At 35.8% G+C, this 17,764-nt stretch overlaps 3 protein-coding genes and 1 non-coding gene across 4 annotated transcripts; 1 reads left to right on the top strand and 3 right to left on the bottom strand.

Annotated features, from left to right (window-relative positions):
- Positions 1-1,570: 1,570 nt before the first annotated feature.
- LOC9322278 (glucan endo-1,3-beta-glucosidase 7) lies at positions 1,571-5,217 on the bottom strand. Its single transcript, XM_002886166.2, has 5 exons — positions 4,666-5,217; positions 4,105-4,473; positions 2,974-3,303; positions 2,467-2,740; positions 1,571-1,872 (listed from the first exon to the last, which is right to left on the bottom strand). Exons 1-5 carry the CDS (start codon positions 5,017-5,019, stop codon positions 1,688-1,690), a joined length of 1,512 nt encoding a protein of 503 aa, XP_002886212.2. The 5' UTR covers positions 5,020-5,217; the 3' UTR covers positions 1,571-1,687.
- Positions 5,218-5,788: 571 nt separating this feature from the next.
- On the top strand, positions 5,789-5,860 carry TRNAQ-CUG. Its single transcript has one exon. It is a non-coding gene; the product is annotated as a tRNA-Gln (tRNA).
- Positions 5,861-6,009: 149 nt separating this feature from the next.
- LOC9322279 (probable LRR receptor-like serine/threonine-protein kinase At2g16250) lies at positions 6,010-10,116 on the bottom strand. Its single transcript, XM_002886167.2, has 4 exons — positions 7,728-10,116; positions 7,357-7,482; positions 7,183-7,205; positions 6,010-6,916 (listed from the first exon to the last, which is right to left on the bottom strand). Exons 1-4 carry the CDS (start codon positions 9,686-9,688, stop codon positions 6,303-6,305), a joined length of 2,724 nt encoding a protein of 907 aa, XP_002886213.1. The 5' UTR covers positions 9,689-10,116; the 3' UTR covers positions 6,010-6,302.
- A 3,468-nt stretch (positions 10,117-13,584) lies between these two features.
- On the bottom strand, positions 13,585-16,371 carry LOC9320226. The gene is made up of 3 exons (XM_021033865.1): positions 16,004-16,371; positions 13,949-15,891; positions 13,585-13,863 (listed from the first exon to the last, which is right to left on the bottom strand). Exons 1-3 carry the CDS (start codon positions 16,155-16,157, stop codon positions 13,786-13,788), a joined length of 2,175 nt encoding a protein of 724 aa, XP_020889524.1. The 5' UTR covers positions 16,158-16,371; the 3' UTR covers positions 13,585-13,785.
- Between the last annotated feature and the right edge of the window lie 1,393 nt (positions 16,372-17,764).

A 17,764-nucleotide genomic window follows, 5' to 3' on the forward strand; every position in this document is an offset into this window, starting at 1 on the left:
TAATCACTCTTTTATAAACCCAAACCGACATATAATTTGGTTTAATTGTAAAAGCTAAACCCTAATCCATATTTGTAAACCCAAACCAACATATAAATTTGTGTAATTATACACTTAACCCCTAATTACTTTCTTATAAACCCAAACCGACATATAATTTCGTTTAGTTATAAAATCTAAACCCTAATTCACATTTATAAACCCAAATCGACATATAATTAACCTTGTTTAATTAAAAGCATACAAATTTTGTTTATTTTAATATTTTTGTTTTGTGATTTTATTTTTAATTTATTTTTGTAAAACAATACAAATTAATACATTGCACAATAATGAAAATAATGTGATCAATATAATTATTACTATTAACAACTGATAGAATTATGAATTAAATCATTATCTTGATGTATTGACTACGGTCATAAATTTGTATCATTTGGCATATGATTGGAAGTAAATTCAATTTGGATGTAAAAGGAGTTCAATTCCATGGAACAACATAACAACAAAAAGATGATGACATGTTGGTTTAATTCGGGTTTAACTTTTGGTCTATTGGTTTGATTAGTATGAATGGACCGATCGATCCCACGTCAAACTGATTCTCGTCTGTCAGAGGGGTTCGATGGATCAATCCACAAGTAGACCGATTGATCTGGCGTTTCTGGTGTCAAACTCTGCAACTGTTTCAAATACTCGCCAGAATGACATGTCTTCACTAATTCAGACATAACTCTTGAATGCACCGTTAGATTTCCTTAGTATCACTTGGAAAATGAAGCTAACAGCTTTATCAAGCGTTTCTAAAATAGTCATAAAGATCTAACAGTGGAAAGTCCTCCATATGAGATCAAACGTCTGATACATCTAAACAAATCAGCATATCCAAATGTGTGTTTATATCCCAAAACAATTCGTTTTCCTCTGAAGCAACCTAAAAACTGTAGAGACTTGATGAAGGAGTAAAATACTCTAAATACACACTTTGACTCTATAAAAGATATGATCTAAGAAAGAAACTAAATACACATAACCGATAAAAACACAACATATTATTGCATCTCCTGCGAGTTTGGATTGGTTGTTGGAATTGTTGTTGTGTCGACCAACATGAGCAGAGGCTGGAAACGGAGAAGTGGTAGCCGCTTGAGTTACAGAAAGAAGTTTGGCTTCGTGATTACATAAACGCTCATGAATGTAAGGAATAGACGGTGGTGTGTCTTTTCATTCAATCTGATCAACGACTGGTTTGTATTCCTCTAGGAGGCCTTCAAAAATAGCCTCATATATTTCTTCATGTTGAAAAGGTTGCCCAAGAAGAGCTAATTCATCCATACGTGTGGTGGTGTGACCTCGAACATATTCATCAATAGATTTGGTGCCTTTGGGTCCATTGCTTAATTTGGGTGCGCTGCTGCCTAACATGACCACGACTTGGTTGAGCAAAGGTGGATGCAACGGTGCTTCAGATCTCGGAGGAGGTGGTTGCACGTGACACTAAAAGTTGAACGGTGATGGTGATTGCACCGATGAGGGAACAACATTGATGGAAAAGTTTGAGATGACCCCATTAAAAACAACATTAATGGATTAGATTTAATAATATTATTTATAATAATGGGAGAACAACAAAATGATTAGATGAATTGAATAAAATGGTAGGAACTGAGACTAAATGAGACAACTGCTACATAATTCTCAAGTTGGGAAAATTGAAGAAAAAAGAGATAAAGATGATAAAGAGTGGCAATGAGAGGGAACATGAGCATTTGGATCCGTTCTTCTCCGTTGATTTGTCTGAAGTCACATATTTATTCGTCTCTCCATTTATGGTTCCATCTCCTGCTCTTGGATAGACACAACTGTCATAACCTAAACAGGAAAGCCAACAACATTAGTGCGTGATTAGAAAAAAAAATGCAAGAGACTTGTTTTTATAGTCTTGAAATACATTTTAAAGTTAGAAATTGGAGATGTGTAGCATCTTAATTCACACTATATATTATTGCGGATGTGTAACATGAAAATTTTAGAAAAAGAGTATCAAAGTATCAAATTAATTTCTATCATATTCCTAAAGAAGTTTATTAGTTTGTCGAGCAAAATGTATAAAGGAAAAATAAGATGAAATCATGAAATACACAATAATCAAACATGCCAATAAACCTATCACTCATGAAAGGTGGTATTTGGTTTGATTCGGCGTGATCTATTATAGGATTAATTATTGGGGTTATAGCTTTAAATTATTTGTTCTTGTAGCGTATCACATATAGCATTAGCATGACCCAAGAATCTAATGAACTCATGAATATCTAATATCGGATTAGAAATTATGTTTTTTTCTTGAACCATAGAAAGAAGATATTGACTGTCACAATGTCTTAGTTATAAGATTTGTTTCAACCAAATGCAAACTTACCAACTCATGATTTTATATGAAATATGAAGAGGAAAATAACTTACTAGGGTTCTCAGAAGTGATCCTCGCGGCTTTAGAGAAATCGCAATCCATAGGGTTTTCAGGAGATTTTTGGAAATAAAGATTCATGGCATATGCTGTATGAGAGACAAGATTGTTAGGCTCGAAACAAACCCCTCCTGGCATTATTGGGCCACAATCGATTCCCTGCCCACAAACCCAATCTAGACTATCTTGCAACTGCTCTTGAGTCGCATCCTCCTTTGGCACACACCATCCCATGGATGTTGCTTTTCCCAACTGTGGAGATTGTGAAGTCTACTATCATCACAAAAAAATTCATTAGAAACGGTTATCTCGAAAATAAGCAATTCATGGGGTCTAGTAGTTGAAGGATTCCCGTTACATTTTCAACTATGGTTGCCTTAAATAGCAAGAATAGCGGCCTTTTCACACGCTGCGAGGGATTAGTGTGGATGTCTGTCCACGATCCCCCGGTTATATATAAAAAGAGATACATAATCCACATATTGGTTATGGTATCTTAGTACCTGACTACTAGTAGTTTTAGTGAGTCCAATGTCGTAGGCCATGGAAAGATCAGGCTTGAAAAGGCCAAAAGATCGCTCAAAGGAAGGACCAGGCTTGAGATTCTCGTCAAAGAGAGCGAAAATGTAAGTGTCGATGGATTTGCCGGGCATGAGCGGAGTGCCAACCATGGACCTTAAGTGAGCAATGAGATTTCCATTGTAAGCCTTAGCATTCTCAACACTTGGACCTACCTCGTTGTTGTCACCGGTAGATGGCCAACCTGTTTCGGCTACCAACACTTCTACTTTCTCGAATCCCATCGATTTCAAAGCTGAGTGTACTGCATCAACCTAGGGAAAACCCCCTATTTGGATCAGTATAACGTTTGTGGCAAGAAACAAATGTTTCTTTTATCTTACGATAATGAGATTATTTGATTTCTTTCTAAGTAGAAACGTAGAGAAAGAAAGAGAGCAAGTTCCTTCCAACGTTCAACTACAGACTTTTCGCATGATTTACAATTACTCCCTCTGTTTCACAAAAAGTGTCATTCTACCATTTTTCACACAAATTAAGAAAACTAAACAAATGTCATTTTTACCCCTTATTAATACACTAGATAATACCCTCTCTATAATTAATAAGCTCAAATAATAGAGATAAAAAAGAGAATTAATCTTAAAAACTGCATTGAAAACATAAAACGACATTCTTTGTGAAACAAAATTAAAACCTTAAAATGACAATCTTTGTAAAACGGAGGGAGTATTAAATAATTACAATAAATAATTGAAGAGCTCGGTGCAACAATAAATTATTGTAAGTGAACCATACCATGAGATTGAGACCAAATAAAAATAAACAAATGCAATTTATATGAATATTGAGCTGGAATGTGAGATATAAAAGTCCACCAAATCCAAAACCAAAGAATACTTACTAACCTACTTGGCTACTTTAGAGTTTGAAAAGCAAGTTTCTTTTTTTCATCTGAAAAGCAAGTTCACGAAAATGTTTATAGCCAATTCAAACTATAACGTTGTAGTAATATCGCGTTAATTAATAGTCTAATGATGCTAGATTAATTAGTACATAAACGACCCGTGAGGGTTTATATATTACAATTTACAAGTACAAGAGTAATTAATTACCTGAGCATCGAACATGTTCATGTACTTGATTCCAGTGTTTGAGTCTACCCGTCCAGGGTTAGGCTGGAAAAGACAAAACGCCAGCGTTTCGGGTCTCGGGTCGCTCTGGTACGCAAAGAACGGGTACGGGTTGATGGCAAAAGGCGACTCAGTATCGCTAAGGAACTGTAGAATGCCCTTTAAACCAGCCTGATAACTAGGAGCAAATGAACCAGCTGATGGCGGTTCGGAGTTGCCTAGCACCGTCATTGCATGGACCGTAGACACCTTGATTTTTCTGCCTAGTGAAACCGCCTCGAGGGCCTTTTGAACATTTTGCATCGCCGGGAGAAGTTGGTTCACTAGATTCAGGTCATTAGACAACAACACCTGCAACAATGGAAAGTGATTTAGGGATTTTTCTTTTTCTTTATGTCAACTATACATTTTAAATAAGTTCTGGAGGAAAAGAGTTTACAAAAATAACATCGACAAAAACTAGAAACAGGCTAAATCCATGAAAGATTTAGAAACTTTTTCGAGAAAATCCGTAAAAGTTGTTGGATTGAGAGAAGGAATCACCTCGTTGCCGACATTGATGAGAATGATGTTGGAGGCAGGATAGAAAGGAAGTACGTTGGAATTTATCCACTGAGAGGCGACATTAAAATCGGAGGCGATAGACGGGAGATCGCCATTGGCTACTCCGATAACAATGCCGATGTCGGTGCCTGCCAAGGATTTGATGATGGAGGGATCGGCATTGTATAGCCTCACTTTCTCGATGGAGGTAGATTGAAGGAGTTTGGCCGTTTCGGACGGTGGTGGGAGGTTGTCGGCTAGTAAGCCGTAGTTTACTCCGATAAACGACTGTGCATTTGACGGCGAAACAGAGAAGAGAATGAAGAGAAGATGGAAGAAGATGGAGAGAGCCATGGAAACAGAGGAATGTGGAGGAAGTGAGATTAGAGATGTAAAAGAGTAATAAGGATATGAAGGCTAAGTTACTGTAAGGGTTAGAAGAAATGTGGTATAATTAAATAGTTAGTGGACTGAAGTTGTTACAGAATCCCAAAGCTCACATGTGCTGATTTTACTATATCCCACTTGCTTACTTGTTTGCATAGGTTTCCCCATTTCTTACCATAATCATATATTTAGAGATTTCTTTCAAATTTTATTTGGTGTTTCATGTTTGGTATGGCATAAAGTCAAATAGCCAATTAACCAACATATTAAATTTAGGGGATTTGGCAAAACTAACTAAAAAAAAATTATATCTTTTGTTTTTTGTTTTTGTTAACAACAATGTATTATTCTTTAGCAAAAAAAAAAACAACGATGTATTATTTGGTTGGCTCAAGTAAGCCACACCGGAGGAAGATTGTTTACAAACGAAATAAATAACAAAAATTCTCTAACATTTTTTTTTATCAAATTGTCCGTTTTAACATTATGCGGGATAGTTTAATTATATTTAACTATTTAACATATTAATCTAGGAGAGATGACAAAGATAACCCAAAAATTTATATTTAGCTATCTAATCACTGTAACCATGATAGATTTTCAAATTAAGCCATGAAAATCAGTGTGTGAAATAATTAAATATAGTTATAGCTCAGACTAAAATCCTGTAAGTTCATAAAATGTTGGCTTGGTTCACAAGTGTACATAAATATAATTTGATATTTGTAACCAAAATGGTTCTATGGTCTAGCGGTTAGGACATTGGACTCTGAATCCAGTAACCCGAGTTCAATTCTCGGTAGAACCTTTCTTTTTAATATTGATCTTTCCTTTTACTTTTTGTCCTAATGTGGATCAAAAGCTTCCCACGTGCGAATGAAATAGTCAACATTTATTAACACGTACGAAATCAGATCCAACAAAAAGAAGAAGTAAAAGTGGAACTGAAGAAACAAATGTAAACGAACCCAACTTTTTTTTGTTTTCTGGTCTTTCAATAAGAAAGAAACCGAAAACAAAACCCAATTTCCAAGAATTACAATTTACAACATCCACGTTTGAACCAAAAAAAAAACACCCAATATTAAGAACAAAAAAAAACAACAAAGAGTGAACTAACAATTTCTAACTCCCACCAATCCTAAACCCAAAAACAAAAGAAAAAGCAAAACCTCCCTTCTAACATTATGCTACCTTGAGGACTTTATTTGCCTCTGTTATTATCGACACAAAAGAATCGATGAAACGAATCATAAATTATCCTCTACTACTCCATAAGCAGCAGGTTCCGGTACAATCTCACTAGATTGCCGTCTTCTTGACGATGAATTCCCGTTGTTGTTATTGTTTCTTCCGCTTGACGATGACCCCGAGTTCCTCAAACCGTTACCACCACCACCACTTGTTGTTGCTCCCGCTTGAACCGCTGTTACATCCGATGCGCTCTGCCTCCAGCTCCCAAATATAGCGGCGTTCCAAGACCCTCTCGACGAGTTTGTTCTCAACCGGGAAGAGCCAGAACCCGAGTTGGTATCTTCTCTTACTACTTTCAGTGGGTTCTCAAGTGCGTTTACAATGTGTCTCATTAATGGTCTTCTTGTTGGTTTTGGGTTTAGGCATGATTTTGCAATGATAGCCATTGCCCATACTTCTTCTAGAAGGTCCTCGTCCACCATTAAGGACGGGTCTAAGATCTTTGTTACTAGTTCCTTCTCATTTGTGCTGATGTATGGCAAAGCTTCTTCCATGTACTCTTTTGCAAGTGCGTTGTCTGGCGAACTGATCCCGAGTTTCCCCGTTACTAGCTCAAGTAACACTTTGCCAAAGCAGTAGACATCATAGGAACATGTTGCATTTGTTGCACCTGAAGAGAGGAAAACAATCAGATGTCTTCAAAAATCCCCAAACCTATTCGGATCATCTTACAAAGCAATAGATTATGTTCCGTTCATTCAGATACTAAATCCACAAACCGGCTCCTTTGATACACATGCTACGTTGTTACTAGAGCCTATTAACTTAAAGTTCTATTAGGTAAGAAGCAATTGAACTGTTACACTCCAAAATGTAGAAGATTTAAACTAAAGTTTATATCGTAATGGAAGGTTTTATGATCCGAAGCATACATACCTGAAGAGGAAGGTTCAGTCGATCTGCAAGAGTCGGAAAAGAAGAGGGAGAAGCATTAGTAAGAACTCGAAAGTGCTTTATATAATGTAGTACCAAGACAACATAGAGTCTTGTTAGGAAATCAAATTAAAACACAAAAGGACCAGAAGATTTGTTAATGTCATAAGCACTTACTGTGGTAACCGAAGTAAACGAGAAATCCTGCTTTGGTAAGCATCACCTTGAGCATATACCTCGCTTAGGCTTCCTAGCCGTACCTCAAATTTATCATCAAGAAGTATGCTACTTGCTTGTACATCCCTATATAACATTGAACACACACACATGAATACTTTTGTGCTTACTAGGAAATATAGCAACAAGTAATTTAGGAGCAGGTAATATCAATGGGCTTCTCCATCTAGGAAACTGAACACTAAAATTCTGTGAATAGATTATTTGATACTAGAAACAGAATCAACAAACTACATCCTTCGAGGATTGTAACTTAGTGCTTTAAAGAGTATCAAGAGTTTCTTACGAAAAGCTGAGCAGGAGATTAGTACCTATGAACTAGAGGTGGCGAACACTCGTGATGAAAATAAGATAGTCCCTCTGCTGCACCAAGAGCAATTTTCAACCTTGTTATCCAATCCAAAGACTTCAATCCATCACCTTCGTTTTCGGATTTCCTGAACAAAGAGCTAGCCAAATCACCGTGTCTCATAAACTTGTAGACCAGGAACTTTTGGCTCTCATTCTCCAAGCAGTGTCCCAGAAATGGAACCAGCCTCTGGTGTCCAGCCTTACTAAACAACTCAAGTTCTGATATATATCCTTCACTTTTACTTTCCCGCACATCGATCTTTTTTATAACAACGGGTATACCATTTTCCAAGAAACCACGAAAAAAATTCCCAGAATGGCCATGTTTTATCAGATTAGCATCATTGAATTCCTCTGTTGCTTGGAGAAGCTGCTCATATGAAAATGCATTTCCAAGACGTGACAAATCAAAGGTCTGTGCTCCTTTAGGTGGTTGTTGTGAAGCTTCCCCGGCAGGCTTAGGCCTGTCGTTATTTCCTCTTTGAGCTGCTCTGCGTCTATGGCGTATGCATAGAACCAGAATAATTGGCAAGATAACAAAAATCAGAATAAAACCAACTCCACCAGCCACTGCCAATATAATTACTGTCCTGTGGCTTATCCCTGAAGAAGCATTTTTCGATGTCGGTTGTGTAGAATTAGGACGTCCGAAATCATCAAAATGTAATCCTCTAGATTTATAGAATGCTGAACAAATTGCTGACGGCTTCTGTCTCCTCTCATTCTGAAGACAATTGCTAGTAACAGACACATTTTCCCCGGTCACATAATCCGGAACCTTACCCTCGAAATAGTTACCAGAGAGGTCCACTTCCCTGAACCTTCTAAGAATCGGTGTGAGCTCTCCATAGAATGTGTTCGATGAGATATCAACCATTTCAGCTAACTGGTCTGGATAAGAACTAGAATTTGGCAGCATTCCTGTGAAGTTGTTCTTAGCAATGTCAAGAATCCGCAATTTCGGCAATGACCAACACACATCAGGTAGACTACCGGAGAAACCGTTTTCCCTCAAAACTAAAGTTTGCAGTTGGCTCTCAGCACTAAACAAATCTACTGGTAAAGTACCACTCAAAAGGTTATCGCCAATCGCCATTAGCTGCAAATTCCTTAACTTTCTCAACTCCTGAGGAACTGAACCAGACAATGAATTGATGCTGAGATCAAAGTCAACTAAATTGACAAGATCACCGAGCTCTGGAGGAATCGGAGACGAGAAACTATTGCTTGAAAAATTCAAATGAAGAAGCTTCGATAACGTTCCTAAACCAGGAGGGATAGGTCCAGTAAGGTAATTGGAAGAAACATCAAGAGTCAACAGATTCTTCAGAGAGCTAAAAGATTGAGGAAGAATTCCAGTGAGTGAATTCCTAGAGAGATCAAGCTCTGATAAATTCAACAACTGTCCTAAACTACTAGGAACTAAACTTGTAAGACTGTTCTGAGACAGATTCAAAGTCCTTAAACTAGTGAGATTACCAAGAGTAAAAGGAATAACACCACTAACAGAGCAAGAACTAAGATCCAACACTTGCAATGCCAACAAACTAACACCAAACCACTCAGGTATAGTCCCCGGTAATGCTAACCCGGACGCGTTAAAATACGACAAACGAGTTAGATTACGAAGAGGATCAACAGCGAATTGTGGGTTTTGCTTACCAATTCTTGTTCTCCTAAACCCAGAAATATTGATCCCAATGATACTACCATTCTCACATTGTATACCTCTCCAAACAACACAAGGGTCACCTTTAATTGGCCAATCTGTTCCTCTTAACCCTAAAGAAGACCTGAGATTAAGCAAAATGAGTTTCTCACTGAATCGAGTCTGTGTTTGACCAACAACAACACCGTCGAACAGTACCAAACACAACATCAACAAGACAAAACCCAATGCGCTTCTTCTTTGATCAACCATTGCTTATCAAACTCAATCCAACGACGACCCATCAACACTCATCACTCACTAACACAAACCCAAACCCAGAGAAAGAAAGACACAATTTTTCAGGATTTAAGCAGATACCCAATTCAACAACCCTAATAAAAATCACGTCTTTCGATCTCTAGAGAAGAAGAAAGAGACAGATATCGAACTGGGTTTGCTCTGTTTCTGGATCCAATTACAGCTCCTACCTTCACAGACATTAAAGCACCTCTCTTTCTCTCTCTCTCTCCCTTTCTCTCTCTAAATCCTAATTTATGAGAAGAAAAGTAGAAAATTTTCACTAATCCTTAAAATCAGACAAAACACAGTCAAAAAGTGATTGTTGTGTGAAAAAATCTTTAGAGAGAGAGAAGAAGATCGAGATTGTTGAGAAAACAACTGTAGACTGTGACACTCCTTTCTCGTCTTTGCAAGAAAGTGAGAAACTTCGAAATTAATTTTTTTATTAATACAAATCTGATTACTTAATAATTTTGAAATTAGATTAAAATTAAATTAAAACAAAGTGTGGGGTAAAGTGACGTCGTTTTAATGTTTGGTTTGACTTTCCCGATAATCCCGCCATAAGCCAGCTAAGCTGTTGCCGCAATTACTATTCCTATAAAAGGTTGGGAACAAAAGTTCCTTTTTTTTCTTTCTTTTTTTCCGTTTTTTATTATCTCTAAATTTAATGTTTTGGATATTTAAAGAGTAATATATCTCTCGTCCTATATTTCACCATTCTTGGCCGATTGAGGGAATCTTTTTTTATTCTCTTGCTAAAATCTTCAACTAATTCTAAAACTATTATACAGAATCACTATAACACAAATTATCATATACGTAAATATATACTATATAATAAAAAAAATACAATAGTAGAAAGTTTGAGGTTGTGTTACAACAAAGACTCTATAAATTATTTATGATGCGACTAAAATATTTTATTATTAAATTTTAATTTATATATAAATTTGGCTATTTTTTTTTTGTAGAGAATACATTTTTTGTTATAATTAATATTTTCTAAAACTAATTAAAATCAGTTATTATATTTAAAAGACAAAATCAAATATTTTGGATGTAGTAAAGATATTAGAAATAAATACTCTAACAAAAATTAATACTAAAAAGGAAAAAAAAAGCCACAAAAGTTATATTTTACTATACTTTCTTACATATAATACATATATATTGTATAATTTTCAGTGTTCTAAAATACGCCCTAGGCGACCATATATACGGTAGCTATACGGTATACGGCAGATTACTGTACTGTTTTTAAGTTATGTGTTTAACAAATATGGTTGGGCTCAATACGACCGTTTATACGGCGCTATACAGGTCAATACGGCCGCTATACAGCTCAATACAGCCGCTATACGGCGCTATAAATCTTCTAATATACATATGGTCAAACAAACATATGAAAATTTGAATTTTATAGTCAAATTTTCTTCACTTATCTTATAACCAAATTTTACTGTAAGTTATCGGTTAATTCGATAAAATGTCTAAAACCAATAATAACAGAATTCTAAACTGTAATTGATTTTGGTTACTTTCGGTATAAATTCCAATTCTGAAATAACCGATTTGATAAACCGAACTTGCAGGGCTATATGGACGTACAAATTTTTAAAACTATTACTACATCAATTTTTTACTGGTAGAACATGAACCGGTTAAAAGAAAAAAATTGTACTGTTTATTTAAAAATTGGTTGTCTAAAAGTGTTATTGTGAAATTCGGGTTTGTAAAATTTGGATTTAGGAAAGAATTTATGCAAATTAACATAATAAATCAAAACTTTTGCATGAAATAAAAATGAAGAATATAATGAATTAAAAGCTAGGGTTATAACAAGAGCAATTGAGTATATTTGATAACAGCGAGATAGTGGTGAGTTTCCTAAAACACGGGATTAGTGACTCTCACCCGCTATCGTTCCTAGTACGTTTGTGTTATGGCTTTTTATCGAGGGACTGGATAGTCCGTATTTCGCATGTGTATAGGGAGGCTAACCGTCTAGCTGACGGGTTAGCAAACTATATGTTTACTTTGCCTTTAGGGTTTCATATGTTTGAGTCTAGACCGGATGTGGTCAATTCTATTGTTTTTGAAGACGTGAATGGGTCTGCGTACCCACGTTTTGTTCGAGTGTAACTCTTTTATTTCAGTTTTAATAAATCATAAGGGACTTGTCCCCCTTTGTTTACCAAAAAAAAAAAAAAAAACAGCAAGATCTTAGAATTTGACAAAAGCTAGGGTTTCAGACAAAAAAAAAAGAAACACAAGCCACGATGTCTTTAGAGAAATTGACCGGTTCGCCTCTGGTGGTTGAAGAAGAAGAGTTTGCCAAGAACTACAGCGATGTGATGTTGTCCGAGACGTAGTCGACGCAGATCCAAAAGCTGGAAACTGGAGGGAGGTTGTTCATGGTAGAAGTGTGGTTGTAGTGAGCTCACTTGCAAAAGTTATCGGGCATTGTCGAGCAAGCGAGGTTCCTTGTCTTGAGGAAAAAATAATCGACCGTTTCAATGTCTAGCTATCAAATCCTATTAGACCGATGTCAACATGATGAAATTTCTTATAAATCTGAGTCGTGAATCTTTTTTTGCGGTTGTAGGTGTTGTTAATGTCCCCAAATGTGCTCAAATGTGCTCTTAGCGGAACAACGCATCAGGTACTTTGCAACCGATTGTCGTATGGTTTTGCTTCTATCTAATTGTATCTATTGGTAGATGTTTGTGTTGTCAAGGTGACAAAAATGTCTTGATTGAGTTTCAACCTACCCGATTTGCAGGTACGAACTTTGAATTTTATAGTCAAACTTTTTTCACTTATCGTATAAGATGAATGTACGAACTTTGTATGTATTAAAAAAAAACAAACTTCTCAATTCCACACAAACTAAACCCACAAAACCATTTTTTTTAATCTTCTCAAAAGAAATGAAACTAAACAACCTAGAGTGATATTTTTCTTCTTAGCCCAAATATAATTTGGCATTGATTTTCAGAGCATCAACAACAAATTTACTAATACGATTATCGAACAGCTTCAAGAAAAACAAAAGCAAAAGAATCGTATTGGAGCAAAAAGATCGAACAATATTACGAATATGTGTTTTCGTTAGCGAATAAGGCGTTTCGACCAGAACACATAGTGAATCTTATTTTTTGTACTTTTTAGAAGATGTCGCACACAGCTCCTTTTGTAATAATTTACGTTTTGTAGTCTTGTATGAGTTTAACATTCTAATTGGATGTTAGAATGTTAGATCTTAACCTTATTTTAACATAAAAAATTTACTATTTGTAAGTTAAGAAAAGTTATACATATCTTAACAAATTTTTATTCCATTGGTTAAGAAGTAAGGAATTCTTAAGGACATACAAATTTTTACTCTATTTGGTTTTGTTTTTTCTTTCCACCACTCAAATCGTGACACGTGTGCGCTTCTAAACTTAAGAAAAACATCTTAACTAAGATACATATCTTAACAAATATTTGTTGGTTTGATTAAATATATTTGCTTTTAATGCTAAGATATGTGTTAATATGTTGCTAAGATACACCAATAATTATGCTCTAATGGAATGAAATTTTTAGTCGGAAAAAAAAAATTATTTGGAAGGCTTTTTGGCCATTTTTTTATTAATGAAAGTCTTAAACCATACAAGGTTTGGTTACGAGAAAACCCACAAAAACATGGGTCATTATATCTTATGAGGCCTGAAAATGATAATCAAGCCCAACAACAGAAAACCCTTGAAGAGTGAAACACAACATAACAAAATTGAGTCTGATCTGTTGGCTGTTGCCGATGGTCAAGAGGCCGATCTGACGGAGGAAGCTGGAGAACTCTGTTTTACTTTTCAATATGTAAATAAATGCCAGAGGCTTTTTGTTCTTCAACAAAGGAACAAACTTTGGATTGGATCAATTCAAGATTGGCTCAAGTTTGGTACAACAAATCAGGAAGTTCATAGAAGTGAAAAAAAAAAAAAGCTAATTCTAATTCATAGGAAACTAAAGATTGCTGAGTCGTGCAATGAAAGAAATGAAAAGTCTTGTCTCTTTATTCATAGTCCACCAGATGGTTTGTTCCTAATCCGGCTTGAACGTCTCACTGGTGTAATCATCTCTTCTTCTCTATCACCCTGTGAGTATAAAACTAGTGTTATAACGATGCAAAACTTGTAAAAACCTTTACTTATGTGATAGTAGTAGATTGATGGTACTCACACTTTTGATGGGTATTTTCTCGTACGTTGTGAAACTTCCGTAAGAGAAGGAGCCAACAGAGTATTCTGATGCTGAAGATGCCATTGATTCTCTCCTCAACTTGCTGCTACTGCTATTCTTGTTATTCTTCTTGCCTCCTTCACTTTGATGGAAACTGTTACTCATTCTGTCATCAACTTCTTCCTCGAAATTCAGTGAAAAGGGCTTCTCAACTGGCACATGACCCAAGTTTAGCTCCATGGTGGTCTCAGGGTATGGTTTAGGAGCTACGGGTTTTGTCTTCTTAGCAAATAAGAAAGAAGCCACTGCGAGTAGAACCAGCACTGTCGAGGACAATACTATCACCGCCTTTGTGGAATCATTATCAGTCTTATTAGAAGACCTTACTTTAGGATGAAGATCATCACTAGTTTCTGCTGCAGTTTCCTCAAAAGCTTCTTTTGATCCACTTTCAGCACCAGCTACCTCACTCTCTTTTTGCTGGTTTATGTAGATAGCTTCAGATTCAGTTTCTTCCAACTTCTTTTTGGTTGATCCAGTTTCAAGTTTTTCTTCAGGTTCACTACCTCTTGCATCATTGTTTTCTTCAGGACTCATCTCAGACTCTCTCAGTTTTTCAATGGTCAACTCTAAGCCATCTTCGAAAAGAGCTTTCAAGTTTCCTTCACCGTCATTGGATTCTATATCTGTGCTCAGTTTCACCTCAGCCTGTTCATCAAATCCATTAGTTTCTGCATCACTAACCACTTCAGAGTTTTCCTCTGTTCCACTCTCCTCCTCAAATTCATTGACAGAGCCATCTTCTATGTAGACATCTTCAAGATTGGTTTCAACTTTGCTCTTCTCTTGTAATGGTTCTTCATTGATTTCAACACTTGTTGACTGGAAAACAGTATTATCTTCCAGAGTATATGTCAAGTTATGAAATTGCAGCTGACCATATACCTCATTACCTCCTCCAAGACTTGAGATCAGCTTATCCATGTACACAAGTGATGACTCTGTCAAAGTATAGAGCTTTTCACTCAACTTGTCCAAGTTATTAGCTTTTGCAAACTCTGTGATCTCTCTTGGGATATGGAACTGGTTGAAACTTGATTTCATCGGTGGAGAAAAGGTTGCTGAAACCAACAAATACGCCATGGCCAAAGCCAAAAACCAACCAAGGAACTTGAACTTCCTGAAACCAGACTGCTTTGGAACAGGACTTGTTGTTTCTTTAACGCTCTCACAAACCATCTCTTCATCACTCTCTGCTTCGGATTGCTCCACATCTTTGGTTTCATCTTCTACTACCACCTCAGCTCCATCATTCTCTTGTTCCTCAGATTCTTCTACAGACAATTCAGTCTCCGAAGAAGAGCTTTCAGAGATGAAAAGTTCCTCAAGCTGCTTGCACTCATCAAAACGCTTCTCGATTCTTGGATTCGGCTTATAATGAAGAAACTGAGGCCTCGGCGACAGAAAATTCTTCTTCGGATCATAAGGAGGCAACAATGTATCAACTTCACAAGCTGCAAATTCAGGAGATGTATATGGAACAGAAGGACGAGGACTAATCCTAAATCTTGGATCAGAATATGTAATCCCCTTGTTCTCATAAACTTCCTTCTCATCAAAATCAGTCACAGTCATGTCATGAGATTCCACAAACTTCTTCTTCTCATCGACACAAATAGTGTGTAAGACATCCGAAAATGAAACACAAGACTTAGCTCGGTGATGATTTCTTTTGCTATCATCCTCCAAAATTAGACCTTTAACATCAGAGAAGGATCGAGACATTTCGTTTTTATCAGACAACACTCTCTTCCTTGGAGATGGATTGATTTTAGAAACCGCTGAAATTGTTGGCGACATAAAGTTCTTGGAACTTTTTGGAGTTAGAACAGGTTTGGTCTCGTTCTCTTTATCTCCACCAAAAGAGTTCCTTCTAGAATAATCTAAAGAACACAAACACCTCAATCATCAAGAACATATCAACCCTAATCTAAGTTCTAAGTTAAAACCCTAATCTAAAAATTAAAACTTTTAGGAATTGAGAAAGACTCTAACCTGAGGGAATGTTGATTTTTGTATTCCCCGGAAAAGGGTTGCCACCAAAGCTCCGCCGTAAAGGGTCACCGGCTTCTGAGTTTCTGGGTTTAGGGTTTGGTCTGTTAGGGATTGGAGGAGAAAAGGAGGGGGTTTTGTTGGTAGGAGAAGCCATGAGTGATTAAAATTGTTGGGAATTGTTGAATTTGGTAATAAATCTGAGATCTTTTTGTTCGTTAAAGGAAACAATGAACCAAGAAATTGGTAGATCAAGAAAAGCCCTGAAGATGTAGAGAGTTTGAAAGAGAGAGAGAGAGAAGAGAAATTGTAACGGCTAGTTGTAATTTTTGGAAAGATAGATCAGAGGATTTTAAATGACGGCTACTGTATATTTTCGACCGTTGGGACGAATATTAAAAGGTTGTTTCAAAATTGTAAGATCACTTCTCTAATCCAATTCTCATGAATAAGCTTTTAGACATAATTCATTCGATAAATTATTTTTTTTTGTCATCATTCATTCGATAAATTAATTGAATTAAAATACGACAAAAAAATAATAATAATAATTGAATTAAAGTGGATTTCAGCCTGGTGGGTGACTAAGTAAAAAAGGGTTTATTATACTTAATTTTTTTTTTGCACAATTCTTGAGTATAACCAATCGCCACCTAATTAAAAAAAAATTAAACTCATTTAATTTTAAAATCTAATTCCTAATCACTTTAAAAAAAAAAAAACGAAACAATCATTAAACCATATTTAATTGTAAAAATCTAAATGTTTCATGGAAAATGCAATGTATGAGAATAGGAAGAATCCAAATATAAAATTTAATATGTAGGAAAAAGAACATTTTATAATAGACAAGAAAAAATAAAATATAAAAATGAAATAGATAAAGAGAATATAATTTTAATATAAGTTTATAATGAATCAAAAATTTAATCAATTATTTTAACGAAAAGAACGTGAAAAGAGGTAAAATGTCGCGAGGTGGACGACTGCATATTAGAATATGACGAATAAAATGACAGCGAAATAATTTCAAGAGAAATTGACTAAATTCAAAAAGATGTATGAACATGACATAGTCGAGATTGTATTATATTTCTCTGAATTTTTTCAACTAATTTTTTACCACGTGTTACCTAAAAATTTGTTGTTTTTTTCAAGAGAAACATTATTCTCAATAAAATCTATGTTATATATCATTTCATAAATAGGTTTATGTCATTCTAGATTTATCTTTTAAAATTCAATATATATATTTATATTCACGGCTTATATTGTTAATAGTTTATAAGTAAAATCCCGCTCAATGCGCGGGTCACAAATCTAGTGTCACTTTAATCACATAGTTTTTGTTGACTTTTCCATAAATAACTAAGTTTTCGTTGACCTGGCCAAATTAGACATCGCATTAAGTCTCTGTTAGAACGATGATGACGCTGTTAACTTAACCGTTTAACTAAAACGATGACATTTTCTTCAGAGACTGAATTGTCTCTGCTTCTGCTGGGCTCTTCTCTGATGGTATCAACGCCGCTTCAATCTCCGATGGTATCGACACTTCCTCACTCTCCGATGGGTTTTGAATTGTCTCTGATTCTTCTGGGATCTCAATCGTCTCAGGTTCTCAATCGTTTGCTTTGCATTCTTCCTCTACCAAAGCCAGCAGCCTCCGCGACCGACGAAAATTCCAATTTCCTTCATGCGTCTTCACTATCGGGATCAATAAGCAAGACGACGATAGAATTTGAGTTTTTTTTTTCTAGGGTT

This window comes from Arabidopsis lyrata (assembly GCF_000004255.2).
Source record: "Arabidopsis lyrata subsp. lyrata unplaced genomic scaffold ARALYscaffold_3, whole genome shotgun sequence".
In the NCBI taxonomy this organism is placed as follows: domain Eukaryota; kingdom Viridiplantae; phylum Streptophyta; class Magnoliopsida; order Brassicales; family Brassicaceae; genus Arabidopsis; species Arabidopsis lyrata.

Excerpts from the sequence above, each read along its gene's own strand:
- LOC9322278 (XM_002886166.2), bottom strand. The coding sequence starts at position 5,019 with ATGGCTCTCTCCATCTTCTTCCATCTTCTCTTCATTCTCTTCTCTGTT. Across the intron at positions 4,474-4,665 it reads TCATCAATGTCGGCAACGAG|GTGTTGTTGTCTAATGACCT; the intron begins GTGATTCCTTCT and ends CCATTGTTGCAG. Across the intron at positions 1,873-2,466 it reads GATCACTTCTGAGAACCCTA|GTTATGACAGTTGTGTCTAT; the intron begins GTAAGTTATTTT and ends TTTCCTGTTTAG.
- LOC9322279 (XM_002886167.2), bottom strand. The coding sequence starts at position 9,688 with ATGGTTGATCAAAGAAGAAGCGCATTGGGTTTTGTCTTGTTGATGTTG. Across the intron at positions 7,483-7,727 it reads TCGCCACCTCTAGTTCATAG|GGATGTACAAGCAAGTAGCA; the intron begins GTACTAATCTCC and ends AATGTTATATAG. Across the intron at positions 6,917-7,182 it reads GACTGAACCTTCCTCTTCAG|GTGCAACAAATGCAACATGT; the intron begins GTATGTATGCTT and ends TCCTCTCTTCAG.
- LOC9320226 (XM_021033865.1), bottom strand. The coding sequence starts at position 16,157 with ATGGCTTCTCCTACCAACAAAACCCCCTCCTTTTCTCCTCCAATCCCT. Across the intron at positions 15,892-16,003 it reads AAAAATCAACATTCCCTCAG|ATTATTCTAGAAGGAACTCT; the intron begins GTTAGAGTCTTT and ends TGTGTTCTTTAG. Across the intron at positions 13,864-13,948 it reads AGAAAATACCCATCAAAAGT|GGTGATAGAGAAGAAGAGAT; the intron begins GTGAGTACCATC and ends TTATACTCACAG.